The sequence below is a fragment of the Aquila chrysaetos genome, chromosome 5, assembly GCF_900496995.4.
Source record: "Aquila chrysaetos chrysaetos chromosome 5, bAquChr1.4, whole genome shotgun sequence".
In the NCBI taxonomy this organism is placed as follows: domain Eukaryota; kingdom Metazoa; phylum Chordata; class Aves; order Accipitriformes; family Accipitridae; genus Aquila; species Aquila chrysaetos.
In genome coordinates this window covers 114,772-128,240 of record NC_044008.1, presented here as the reverse complement: position 1 = coordinate 128,240, position 13,469 = coordinate 114,772, and the positions used below count along the sequence as shown (strand labels likewise).

General features: G+C 45.7%; 1 protein-coding gene across 3 annotated transcripts; it reads left to right on the top strand.

The window, feature by feature from the left end:
* The first annotated feature begins 11 nt into the window (after nucleotides 1-11).
* NME6 (NME/NM23 nucleoside diphosphate kinase 6) lies at nucleotides 12-10,563 on the top strand. Of its 3 annotated transcripts, none has more exons than XM_041123809.1 (6): nucleotides 12-135; nucleotides 246-348; nucleotides 462-501; nucleotides 958-1,118; nucleotides 1,388-1,565; nucleotides 8,719-10,563. In XM_041123809.1, exons 1-5 carry the CDS (start codon nucleotides 46-48, stop codon nucleotides 1,552-1,554), a joined length of 561 nt encoding a protein of 186 aa, XP_040979743.1. In that variant the 5' UTR covers nucleotides 12-45; the 3' UTR covers nucleotides 1,555-1,565; nucleotides 8,719-10,563. The 3 variants fall into 3 exon arrangements, with proteins under 3 accessions (XP_040979743.1, XP_029870623.1, XP_029870621.1); XM_030014763.2 differs by lacking the exon at nucleotides 8,719-10,563 and adding an exon at nucleotides 3,040-4,090; XM_030014761.2 differs by lacking the exon at nucleotides 8,719-10,563 and having other exon boundaries at nucleotides 1,388-4,090.
* The last annotated feature ends 2,906 nt before the right edge of the window (nucleotides 10,564-13,469 follow it).

Genomic DNA, 13,469 nt, shown 5'->3' with positions numbered 1-13,469 from the left:
CTGCCCGCCGTCACCGGCGCGACGGCGCTCGCGGAGGGGCGCGCCATGGCGGCTGCGGGACTGTCGGGGCGGCCGCTGCAGCTGACGCTGGCGCTGCTGAAGCCGGACGCCGTGGCCCACCCGCTGGTGCTAGAGGTGAGAGCTGGGCGGACCGGACCGCTCCGCTCTCGTCTGTCGGTCCGGTCCCGTCCGGGGCGTCCTGGTGATGCGCGTCACCCGCCCAGCCGCTGCGCCTCTGCCCGCAGGCCGTGCACGAAACCATCCTCAGCAACCGGTTCCTCATCGTGCGTGCCAAGAAGCTGCGCTGCGGACGGGAGGAGAGCCGCCGCTTCTACCGGGAGCATGCGGGTAGGCGGGCCGGGGCAGGCGGGCGGGCGCTGCGGGCGGACGAGCTTGGCCGGCGGACAGCGCCGGGGCCGGCGGAGCTGGGCCGTGCGACTCGGGCCGTCTTTCTCCCGCAGGGCGTTTCTTCTACCAGCGGCTGGTGGAGTTCATGGCCAGGTACCTGCCGTGCCCGCAGCCGGGCTGCGCGGGGAGGAAGTTGGCTTCGCTTTGCAGGTGGACCCGTGTCTTGCCTGAGCAATGCTTCTGCATCTGGAGGGGTCCACCTCGGCGTGGGATGCGCTTCATCAGGAGCTGGCGCTTGTGGTGTACTGAGGTGGAAGGCTCCGGGCTCGCGGGTGGAGAAGTGTCAGGAACCAACTCTCCTGTGACAACAGCAGTACTTGGCGGGGGGGGGCATCCCCAAAGGTTGTGGTACCGTCACCTAGGAGGAGGTCATTTGTGCAAATGCTTTGCTTCTGAGGCATGGTCTCAATGTCTGTGTCCCCTCCCAGAAAGCACTGCATGGTGGTTGCACTTCCTTGCTTCTTTGCACTTGCTGTATTTATAAGAATGAAGGAGCTATGCCCTTTTGTAACCTTATCTACTTCTGCTCTTCCCTGGTCCTTTTCTCAGTGGCCCCATGTGGGCTTATATCTTGGCCCATGAGAATGCTGTACCCCTCTGGAGATCCCTGATGGGACCCACGAAAGTATTCCGAGCCCGAAACAGTGTCCCAGACTCCATCCGAGGAGCTTATGGCCTTACTGACACCAGGAATACCACTCATGGCTCAGGTAGACCTGTCCTTCTTGGCTGAGTGTTGGGCAAAGACTGGAGCTCAGGGAGGTGTGAATGATGGTATTTTGCCTGCCTTTGCTTTCTTTCCTTTCTGGGAGTCAGAGTTAATGATTTGCTCACTTCTGCAGACTCCAGTCACACCTGTCCTGGTGCAGTCGAGCCTGGCACTTTTCTTTATGGCTTCTGCCCTTCCCTTTAGAACATAGCACATATTTGTGGTGCCAGACTGGCATTTCTCATCCTGTTTTCCTCTGTTTTCCAACAGATTCACCAGCATCAGCCAGCAGAGAAATTGCCTTTTTCTTCCCCGAGTTCAATGAACAGCTCTGGTACCAGCAGGAAGAGCCACGTCTGCGCTCTGGACAGGTGTATTACAATGCAGAGGAGCATGTCCACTGTGTGTTCAGGGATGAAGAAACAGAGTTGACCTGAATTACCCAGGGGTATGGTTTGCTGAGCTGGAAGTAGCTGCTAGGTGCACTGTTTGGGTCAGCCCCCTAACAAGACATAGAGCCATGCTGTGTTTTAAGGTGTATGGGGGAGGGAAAGACCTAATGCATATTATGTTGTGCTACCTGGGATTATGTTATTCATGCAGCATACAGGTGCTGGGGCATTTTAGGAAAAAACTTCTCAAGTAGCAGTACTCCAACTCGATATAGACTTCTAGCCATGCAGTTCACTGGTCCCTCCCGTGTTTATTTGGATATAAGCAGTATGGGTGAGTTCATCAAAGGGATAGGTGGAAAGGGAGTTGCTAGTTCCAGTTAGGATATAATTGGTTTTGCTGATAGTAGGCCTCAGATTCTTAATATTTACTCTGTTCCCACAGTCCCTTATAGAGAAGAGAGGGGAAAAAGAATATGAGAAAATGCAGCAGTAAGCAGGGCAATATTAACTCTCCTGTCCTTGCTTTCCTGGTTCCAAGCTGAGAAACACGGCTGTCTTCAGTTTTGTATCGGGATTCATATCTTAAGCATCTGGCGGAGGGCACAGTTAGAAGCCATTCTTGAGAGGAAAGCAGCATATCCTGTTGGTTCAGTTTTGTCTGGGCTGACAAGCCTGCAACAGAAGTGCCAGGGGAAGTTGCAGAAAGATGTGGAGTAGTCCAGTGCCTGTGAAGGATCTTCTATTTTGTGCTTTTAGATTGCCTGGGGCATGAGATGCGTAGTTCTGATGAAACTTGATAGTGGCTATTAGAGCTGTAGATTTCTTGAATCCATAATAAAAAGCCAGAGAAGTTAATTCTGGTGCACAGAAGCTGTAGAGTTTCTGCCCAGAGCTCAGCATTGAAGCACTGAGTTCCATGTCCTTTGTAAATTATATGGACAAAGTCATTATCCAGATAACTGATAAAATTTTTATATGGTGGTGCATGAGGACTTGGTTTTGAGGTACAATGCAAGGATCTGACATGCTTATTTATGTTTTCCTGTTTGATGCATTTTGAGATCTGTTCCTGTAGGAGTTTTTAATCCATTTAAACTCTCCCCCTAATAGCTTCTTACAATGCTGATTTTTTTTTAATTAAGGTGCCATGTTGTACTGAGTGAATTTCTTTTGGATAATTTCAAATGCACTGTGTTGGTGAAGGTACCTTTGTAATAATGTACTTGGGGTAAGAGGTTTGTTAGCTTGACTTAATTTTCTGAAGCTATGCATGACTAGCATTGATGATACTAGTCACTAAAGCTGTTGACCAAGTCCCGAAGTTACTAGTGCATTATTGTGTCACAGATCAAAGGCAAGTTACTCTTTGTCTAGTTTCAGACAGCTATGTGAAACATTGGTCATTTGATTGAAAAATGTTTAATTGTAGGAAGTGCTGCCGTAGAGCTTCCTTGACTAAATACATCAGTATTTTTTTTCCTTCCTTACTGTTATATGAGATTAAATGCAGTCACTGTTTTGTTCCAGGTACAGATCAAAAGGATGTGCGGAATATTTCTGCATTTTTTGCATTGCTGCTTTTATTTTCACCAGCAGTATCCAATGGTGGATCTGCTCATGACTGAGTATGCGTTTATACAGGTCTGAAATCTTGCTGTCCTTAATGCTACTGTCAATTGATATTTTATTGATTCCCTGAGTTTCTGTTAAATTATGTGTGGTTTTCTTGTAACTATTAACCTGTAACTATTTTTTTCACCTTTCTTCTTTAGATTGTGCTTTCTTTTTGGATATTAATTTGGGATATCATTAAATGATAAATCCTAGCTTACACTTCTCATTTTAAATGTTTATTTTTTTTCTAGTCACTTGCAATTATTACATTTGGGGAAACCGACCCTTTCAAAATTTCAAGTACGGGTAACACTGGCTTAGTGGCGCTGTATTTTCACATAATAATTATCAGATCACAATCACCATTACTTAGATAGCTGCCAGTTGTTGTGTCCATATTAATGTTTCTTTGCTCCACCAAGACTGTACCTGAGTAAAGGTGGTCAAAACGGTAGAGTCCCATTTCTCTAGAGTCTTTATTTTGCAAATCTAAAGATGGTCTGTGAACTTTATCAGGAGATCTAATATTGAAATATTTTGTGTTAGATGCAGGAGATAGTGTCAAAAATTATTTTTAATATCCAGGGAAGCCTTTGGATATATGAGATGACAGCAGATGCTCTCTGTTTTGAGGATTCTTATGAAAGTACTTCTTTTTTTTTTTTCTTTTTCTTTCTTTTCCCCTCCTTGTAAGTGCTCAAGAAATGTTTTTTAACTTCTCTAGTGACACTTAGCATCTGTTTTGTATACCTCCTGGTGCCTCTCGGTCCTGTGGTGAATCACCTTACAGAACAAGGTGAAACCTCTTTTTTTTTTTTTTTTTTTTTTACACCTGAGCCAAACCATTCTTAAGAAATCTTGGTAATACCTAGTATGTGCTATTTCTTCTCTTTTCATAAAGATTTTTGGTTGCTTTAGTTGAGCTTCAAACATGTTGTAAAATAATAAAGGCAAGTTATCTGAATGCTGGCTTAGCTTAAATTTGTAATGTCTGATGCTGCAACAATCTCATGCACAGTAGACATTTGTACTTTGGTTGTTGTTCTCCTCTTACTAATGCTTAAATGCCTTCTGCCTGTTGTTTATTTGCACAGAAGCATGGTACCTGAATATTAGACTGAAGGATGCTGAACCATACAGTTTCTGCATTCTACAGTTTTCTAGAGAAAGTGCTCCAGTATTTCACAGAAACATTACAGTCCTGTTAACATAACTTATCCCACCAATTGTTTAGCTTCTAGACCTTTCCTTGCACTCAGGAGATGGGACAGATTTCTGAAGAATTTCTCTGGAACATCTCTTCTCTGGAAAAGATAAATGTAGTCCCATTTTAAACCTAAGTACTCAACTTCAACAACAGCTTGCATAACTGACTACTCTTTTCTTTTTTTATCTTTTTTTTTCCTAGGTGTTTGAAAATATGGAAGCCAGGTTTTGTTTATCTGGGGTATTTTGGAAGGAAGGGGAGCAAATAAAGATGAAAATCTCTAGTACTAGATAGTCAATGGGGAACCTAGTGTAAAGGTGTTTGAATGCAAGGGTAGTTCATGTCCTGGACATGTTAGTAACTGGGATCAGGATCTGATGAAGAGAGATGGAAAGTGTTTCTGCCTGGAATCTACCAGGGCTTTGAACTGTGTATCATGTAGATATGGTTGTCTTGCTTCTGGACCCAAGCAAGCCTATGAAGCAAATGTGGATCATTACATAGGCTTGAGTACAGTCTGTTGTGTGGGTTTTTTTCTTCCTTGCTTGTACTTCTACCTTGTCAAGCCCAACATTAAGTTTGGTTAAAAAGTCCAAATCTAGCCCCTACTTGACCTGTGTTGGGCATAAGGTGGGAGATTGTTATTTTTCTGTGATATGGAGAAAACAGTCATGGTCTATTTTTTCCTGAAGTTTGATGTTCCTCTTGCTCTTTGGTCTTCCTGTTCTGTATATACAGAGTTTAGGTTCTTGAAGACTGAGATGCTTGGAGCTAATGGAAAGCTTTACGCTCAATTCATAGTAAGCCAAGATATTAATGGGCCACGATGCAAGTACGGACAGACTGTAAAGTATAGCAGCGTCTCCTGGCTTTACACATTTTCCATTGCTGAGAATGGAGCTGCGTATGACTCTCAATGGCAAATTGGACCTCTTGCAAAACAGACTTGTTTTAGAGCCAGTCCTGTGACACAGGTGATAAAAATGCCTCAGCAATCATCTGTCTCAGGATTTTGCTGCCAGAAGACTTATACCACCTTGTGGAGGGAGGCATTTACAAACAGCAGGTGAAGGGCAGTCATGGCAGCTGCAGTTTGCTGCAGTCACAAAAACTCAAAACTCAGGTTTTGTGTAGCTGTTGTGTACTGGAGGTGTCTCAGATGCAACAGCAGATTCTGGAGACCTTTGCACCAGCAGCTGCTTAGTGGCATATTCTCTCCAGGAGATATATCCATAGTCACAGTGTTGATAGAGGAAATAGCATGGCCAGCAAATGCAGTCCAAGGATTCGTTTACTGTTGTTTAGAATCTGCTGGTACTCTTCACCTCTGCACCATCCCACAGCAGCCAATTTGGAGAGTCCATTGCCTGCAGCATGAAAAAAAAAAAAAAGTGCTTATTTTTGTCTGTTTTAATCTGATCTGCCACTATTTCTGTGGAGCGTCCTCTCCTAGTGCTGCTGGATTTCATGGAGTCATAGTATCATAGGAAAGTTTGGAAGGGTTGGAAAGGACTTTTAAGGGTCATCTAGTCCAACCCCCCTGCAATGAGCAGGGACATCTTCAACTAGGTCAGGTTGCTCAGAGCCCCATCCAACCTGACCTTGAATGTTTCCAGGGATGGGGCATCTACCACCTCTCTGGGGAACTTGTGCCAGTGTTTCACCACCCTCATTGTAAAAAAATTTCTTCCTTGCATCTAGTCTGAATCTACCCCCTTTTAGTTTAAAACCATTACCCCTTGTCCTATTGCAACAGGCCTGACTAAAAAGTCTTTCCCCATCTTTCTTATAAGCCCCCTTTAAGTACTGAAAAGCCACAACAAGGTCTCCCCAGAGCCTTCTCTTCTGCAGGCTGAACAACCCCAACTCTCAGCCCGTCCTCATAGCAGAGGTGTTCCATCCTGCTGATCATTTTTGTGGCCCTCCTCTGGACTTGCTCCAACAGGTCCATGCCTTTCCTGAGTGGAGGACTGCAGAGCTGAACACAGTACTCCAGGCAGGGTCTCACAAGAGCGGAGCAGAGGGGCAGAATCGCGTCCCTCAGCCTGCTGGCCATGCTTCTTGTTACACAGCCCAGGATTGATCAGCTTTCTGGGCTACAAGTATGCATTGCTGGCTCATGTCCAGCTTTTCATCCACCAGTACCCCCAAGTCCTTCTCAGCAGGGCTGCTCTCAATCCCTTCATCCCCCAGCCTGTATTGGTACTGGGACTTGCCCTGACCCAGGTGCAGGACCCTGTGCTTGGCCTTGTTGAACCTCATCAAGGTCACATGGGTCTGCTTCTTGAGTTTGTCCAGGTCACTCTGGATGGCATCCTGTCCCTCAGGTGTGTCAGCTGCACCACTCAGTTTGGTGCCACCTGCAAACTTGCTGAGGGTGGGCTTGATCCCACTGTCTATGTCAGATGAAGATACTAAATAGTACTGGTTCCACTACGGACCCCTGAGGGACACAACTCATCACTGATCTCCATCCAGACATTGAGCCGTTGACCGCTACTCTCTAGATGTGACCATCCAACCAATTCCTTATCCACTGAACAGTCCATCTATCAAATCCGATTCTCTCCAATTTAGAGAGAAGGATGTTGTGGGGGACCATGTCAAAGGCCTTGCAGTAGTCCAGATAGATGACATCTGTAGCTCTTCCCTTGTCAACTGATGTAGTCGCTGCATCACAGAAGGCCACTAGGTTGGTCAGACAGGACTTGCCCTTGGTGAAGCCATGCTGGCTGTCTCAAATCACTCCCTGTCTTCCATGTGTCTTAGCAAAGCTTCTAGGAGGATCTGTTCTATGATCTTCCCAGGCACAGAGATGAGGCTGACAGGTCAGTAGTTCCCAGGATCCTCCTTTCTACCCTTCTTAAAAAAGGGTGTAATGCTTCCCTTTTTCCAGTCACCAGGATCTTCACCTGACTGCCATGACTTTTCAAGTATTATGTATGGAGAGTGCTTGGCAACTACATCAGCCAGAATATATAAAGGGAGCTTAATAAGAAAGACAGAGTAAGACTTTTTACCAAGGCCTGTAGTGACAGGACAAGGGGCAACAGATTTAAACTGAAAGAGGGCAGGTTTAGATTGGACATATGGAAGAAATGTTTTATGCTGAGGGTGGTGAGACACTGGAACAGGTTGCCCAAAGAAGTTGTGGATGCCCCATCCCTGAAAGTGTTCAAGGTCAGGTTGGACGGGGCTTTGAGCAGCCTGATCTGGTGAAAGATATCTCTGCACATGGTGGGGAGGTGCGGTGGGGTGGTGGACTAAATGATCTTTAAAGGTCCCTTCCAACCCTAACCATTCTGTGATTCTATGAAAAATCATTCCAACTCTGACTTTCATCCTGTGCTAAGCACGAAGATAGCTGGGCTAGCTCAAAGCCTGGCATCCCGGTACACTCCAGCAGGCATACTTGCTGCAGGGATTCTCACCTGCTGACAGAACCCAGACTCACCCCTGGCAGAGTACAACACCAGGACAGAGACTGAAAAAATGCAGTGAGCACAGAACTGCTTGCAGATCATCCTCCCATCTGTTTTTCTCTGCAGAGTGTTTTCCAAATCGTTTTGAGCCTGCAGTCACAACTTGTGTTATGTCAGAGTGCCACCCATGTAAATTACAGTGCAGTATCACCTAGTATCTGTTGTCTCTTTACATGAAATGCTGCACGTGGGGGCTTGCGTCCAGTGGTGAGTTGCTTTAACAGACCCTGTTAAAAGTGTATAAATAAGAATTTATTTTCCTAGAGGCATGTGCCAGAACACACATGAAGCATTCAGTGTGGAAAGATACCTGGTAGTTGCCACCTTGCACCACGGTTAGTCTCTAGTTCTTATAGGAAGCCTTTTCTTTGAAAAAAGTTCCTAATGTCTTGGAATTTTTATCCCTGGCAAAGGGACCCCTTTTCTGCAGTTAGAAGAGAATGAACCCTTTCTGCTGCTGCTTTTGTTCAAAATTAATGGAGCTGTTGTATTCCTCCTTTAGCTTTCTGATCAGAGGAATGATGTTTGTAGGTCCACATATGGAAGGAGAACTGAATTCTGTCAACTTTATTTCATGTTTATTTGACAGTTTTCATATGCCCTTGTGGGGTCCGGTCTCTCTGCAAGATGCACTCCTACTATGTGATGTGTTTTCAGTAAAGCAGTCAGGAGTGGTCAAAAGGCAACTGAACAATAGGAATGATGAAGAAAGGGACTGAGAACACACTGTAGAGACTTGCACATCTCCCAGCACCACTTGACTCCCTCACTGTGGCAGCAATTGGACATCTATTATCACCCCAGCCTTCTGATACCTGACATCATCTCACTTCAGCGCATAATAACTTGGTTTCTTAGCTATTTGCCCTGGATTTCATCATTTTTCTGTTATTTTATTGACAGGTTTGAAGAATGTATGGATTGGTGAGATAGTTGCCTATTCCTGCACGGAAAACACATGGATATGTCCAATCCACAATTTGGTGCAATTCTGGCAGTTTAACTGATGGTTGGCACTGGAGAAAGGCTCACTGAGGACATGGTTGCTACCCTCACAATCTAAGACTGCACTTTGTTAATACCTTGGTACTTTCAGTACTGAGATGGATTGAATCTCTTTGGCATGCAGTCTTCCCTGAACATACTACTGTTTTGCCTGTGATTTTATTCTATGGCTTCTTTGTCAGGCACCTCTGTCTTTACTAGGTCCTTGTCTTCACAATGTGAAAACAACAGGCCTGGTATAAGACCAAAGCCATGTATTCTTTGGCATCTTACAACTTCCTTCTATTTAGCACTGTAAAGTAAGATTCATCTTCATAAGAAAGACAAGTGGTTCATGCAGTTGGATCTAATGAGACAAATCTTGTCTTTATTGAAATCGGCATTTTACTTCTCCACAGTCCTGGAAAGAGTTGGACACCAGCTACTGAAAAAAGGATAGATCAAATGCAGAAAGGGAAATACTAAATAGCAGTAGAGCCCCTGAGTATGGTCTGAATTATGGCCACGCTGGGAGGGAGGACTGACCTGCTGCTCATGTACCCACGTGTCCTCTGCAGCTGTGCTCTACTGCAGCAACACCCTGGAGTCCTTGCCCGTGATATACAGGCTCCACCACATGTGCCACATGTACCTGAGTCACAGAATCATAGAAAGCTGAAGGTTGGAAAGGACCTCTAGCGATTGTCTAATCCAAAATCCCCACCTCAAAGCAGGTTGCTCAAGACCTTGTTTTATCACCCTCACAGTAAAAAAAAAAAATATTCTTATGTTTAAGTGAAATTTCTAGTATTTCAGTTTGTGCCTGTTGCCTCTTGTCTACTCCCTGGATACCACTGGTTTTCTTTACTGCCTCACATCAGGTGTTTATACACATTGATAAACCCCTCTGAGCCTCCTCTTCTTAAGGCTAAACAGCCCCAGCTCTCAGCCTCTCCTCACGTCAGATGCTTAAATCTCTTAATCATATTCATGCTGGACTCCAGTTTTGCCCTGGCTTGTATTGGGGAGCCTAGAACTCGTCACAGTACTCTAGATGCGGTCTCACCAGGGCCGATTAGAGGGGAAAAGATCTCCCTCAACCTGCTGGCAATGCTCTTGGTAGTGCTGGCTCATGGTTAGCTTGTTGCCCATCAGGACAACCAGGTACTTCTTTGTGAAGTTGTTTTGGCCCCTCAGTGGAGTATTGGCACATGGAATTATTCCTGTCCAGGTGCAGGACTTTGCATTTCCCTCTACTGAACTTCATGACATTCCCACTGGCCCATTTCTCCCTGAAGGGACTACAGCCTAGGGAGGAACTATGCCAGAGCAGGGGCACCTCTGAGGAGCTGCAGCCTGTGGAGGACCCACATTGGAGCAGGTACACTCCTGAGAGGACTGCAGCCCATGGGTGTGTTGTGACTGAGCAGAGGAAACGAGAAGGAAAGAGCAGTAGAAGAAAAGAATAAGAAGCAATGAGTGGAAAAAGAAAGCACAACACACTGACCCCAACCTCCTGTGCTGCCCGTCACCTCATCAAAAGGATTGGGGGAAACTAAGCGTAACATGCAGGGACAACAAGAGGAGAGGAGACAAGGAAGGGAGGAGAAAAGGTGTTGGACTGAAGCTGAGCCTGGGAAAGGGAAGGAAAGGTGTTTCCCTAAGGGTTTCTTTAATTATTTGTCATCTTGGTTTTTCCTGAGTATCTGAATCAGTAATTAACAATTTGTGTTAATTGGCAATAAATTAAGAGAAATTCCTTGAGCTGAGATTGTTTTGCCTGTGATAGCAGGGATTAAGGTCCAGGCCTGAGCTGAACTGGAGCTCTTGGGCCCATGGGCAGAGCGTGGGTGGAGGTCCCACATCAGACCGGTCAGGGACCTTGAGGCATATTAGTGCCCTCAGGCCCTCACACCTTTTGCTTTTTTCCCTCGTCCCGGGATTCTGAACTCCTCCGTCTTGTGGTCACTGCATCTAAGGCTACCCTCAGGCTTTACATGCCTGACCAGTTCTTTCTTGTGAGTACTGTGTCCGGCAGAGAGTGCCTCCCCATATCCAGAAATCTCCTGGATTGCTTGTGCCCTGCTTGACAATGGAAGTGGTGCGCACCTCCATACCTGCAGAATAGCTGATGTTGGAAGCAGGCTCCAGGGATGTTCAGACTGTCTTGGACCTGGCACCAGTCTCCAGAGGGACCATGAGTCTGAGCTGTCCCAGCCTGCCAGATTGGGCAAATTGCCCCCAAACCACCTGTCACTCTCCATTGATGAAAGAGCACTGAATGACTAGTGCAGGTGAGTCTATGTCGTCTTTGCGCTACACCATGTATTACTCTGAATAGGTCAAGAAGCCAGTGCTGGTGTCTCTGTTGAATTCTGGCTATCAAATCAGCAGCACTGTCTTTCCCTTGTAAAATTTTTCATAAGGGCTCGTGCTGTGCTCCCTCTATTTGCTCAAGGCATGCTACGTCCTGACTCCCAATGTTGCCACAAACACTCTTGCTAAATTCCTCCAACAGTAAATCAAGTTCATATCTAAAACTGAAACACATACATTTCTATGAAAAACTCTGGCCCAGCTTCATATTGTGAGATGTCTCTCCAGGTGCTCAGATCAGGCACTGTGGCTGTAGCCAATGTGCTTTTGCTGCAGCACCTGTTGTGGTACCCGCTCCAGACATGTAGCTGTGGTCTGGCTCACATCAGTCATGGAGTGGGTCCTGTGCTAAATACGGACCTGTATCTCCCTATGCACCCACCCCGCAGATGGGTCAGGAACCTGTAGCTCCCAGTAAAAGCCAGGGATATCAAACTGCCCTTCATACCTATAACAATCTGTCATACCTATCTGACATGGCTGTAGTATACATACGTGGTGTAGATATACTGCCTCAGACTAGAGCAGGAATTTGGGCAAGAAGGCACAATCGGTATTACAAATGGCCATGGAACTTCAGCTTTGTATTTCCTGTTGCAATAACTCGTGTTTTCCATAAAGTTTACTGTCATTCAGGTATTTCCTGTTGACTGCTAAAGCACTGTTAAATTATTTACCTTTTTCTCCTTTCAATATTTCAACAACTTTTTGTGTATCTTTTTGTCTAGAGTGTGAACATTTCAAAGATAGGAAGTCTATATAGAACAAAGACATTCTTTCTCCATGTCTCATTCTGCCGCTTCTACATTATGATGCAATTGATTACAGCAGATGTAAACAGCTTCAAAGTTATTGCATAAGTGACTGCCTCAAACTTTTAATAGCCCACTTTGTGCCTTATTTACAAGTCTCAGAAAAACATGCCAGGTGAGGAAGTGAAGTGCTCTAGGCTTTTAGTAATTGCCACTGAAACTCTAGTGGCATTTTCTCTGTGGAGAGAAGCCTGTGGGGAATGGGTACCAAGGGGACAAACTGGAAACAAGAAAACTTCTCTCTCAAACTTCAGCCTTCTATTTAAAGCATCTTGTTTAAAGTGCACTAATTGGCCCCTGGGGCAGACTTGATGCCCAAGCCTGGGCAAAGCCTGAGTGAGAATCCTTGGAGGGCTGGCTCCATGCAGCAGGAGGATGGAGCTGGCCATAGGAAGAAGGAGGAATGGAGATGGGGCAGCAGGTGCCATCGCTGTCCAGGAAGTACCAGGCAGCAATCATTAAGCAAAAGTGCTGCTCACCGGTGACAGGAAAGACTTTCCTTGTCGCTTTCTGAGTACAAGTTGGCCGGGAAGAAACAGTGACCCTGGGGCTGGTGCCAGGACCCCACTTTCCGTGACTGTGTGTAGGTGTTAGACCTGCCCCAAAACCCCACAGTGCAGGGATGATACCACAGGGTAACAAGTCACTTAACGCTTGATCATGGTGTTTGAGTTTGTGCATGCTCTTAGCCCATGACTAACACAAGTAAATCAGGTCAGCTTTGGCCAGTTTTATAGTTGGATCATATAGGTACAACCCTCATTGCCTTTTTTTTTAAAATATGAACACAAGTGGTCAATTAAACTGAATAAAAGCTTGAGACAATGCAATTTTCTTCAGCCAGAAAATCTCCTTGTCAAGTGTTAGGAAAAAAAAAAAAGTCAGACAGTAATCCATTACCACTCTCACAAGATGCAATGTGAGGCTTTTGTCCTATCTTGCGTAGGCCAAACTGGAAATGCCAAATTTTGCTTATTCTTGTTTCTTGCTTGGTCCAGCAAACAGGCAACTTATCTGCAAAACAAATTTCCCAAAGGAAACTCTTTCCCTGAGGAAATCAATGGGACAAAGCCTGAAATATTGTTCTTATAAAACCTGATAAGCATTTCATTCCAGAAATCAGACTTGTGCTGGTGGAAAGGAGCCCCTGGTCCAAGCCCTGCTCAGAGCAGGACCCCTTAGCACAGGTTGCTCTGGGCTGTTGCCAGGTGAGTGCTGAGTATCTCCAAGGACAAAGAGTCCATGGCCTCTCAGGACTTTGATCCAGTGCCTGAAGGACTTTTCCCTGACATCTAGTGAGGATGTCTCCGGTTACAGCTTGTGCCTGTTGCCTCTTCTCATCACCATGCAACTATGAGAAGAGTCTGTATCCGTCATCTCTCTCCACTCCATTAGGCAGCTGCAGACCACAGTAAGGTCTCCCTTTTGCCTTCTCCTTTCTAGGCTGAGCAAGGCAGTCTCAGCCTCTCCTTGTATGTCCTG

Excerpts from the sequence above, each read along its gene's own strand:
- NME6 (XM_041123809.1), top strand. The coding sequence starts at position 46 with ATGGCGGCTGCGGGACTGTCGGGGCGGCCGCTGCAGCTGACGCTGGCG. Across the intron at positions 349-461 it reads CTTCTACCGGGAGCATGCGG|GGCGTTTCTTCTACCAGCGG; the intron begins GTAGGCGGGCCG and ends TTTCTCCCGCAG. Across the intron at positions 502-957 it reads CTGGTGGAGTTCATGGCCAG|TGGCCCCATGTGGGCTTATA; the intron begins GTACCTGCCGTG and ends TCCTTTTCTCAG.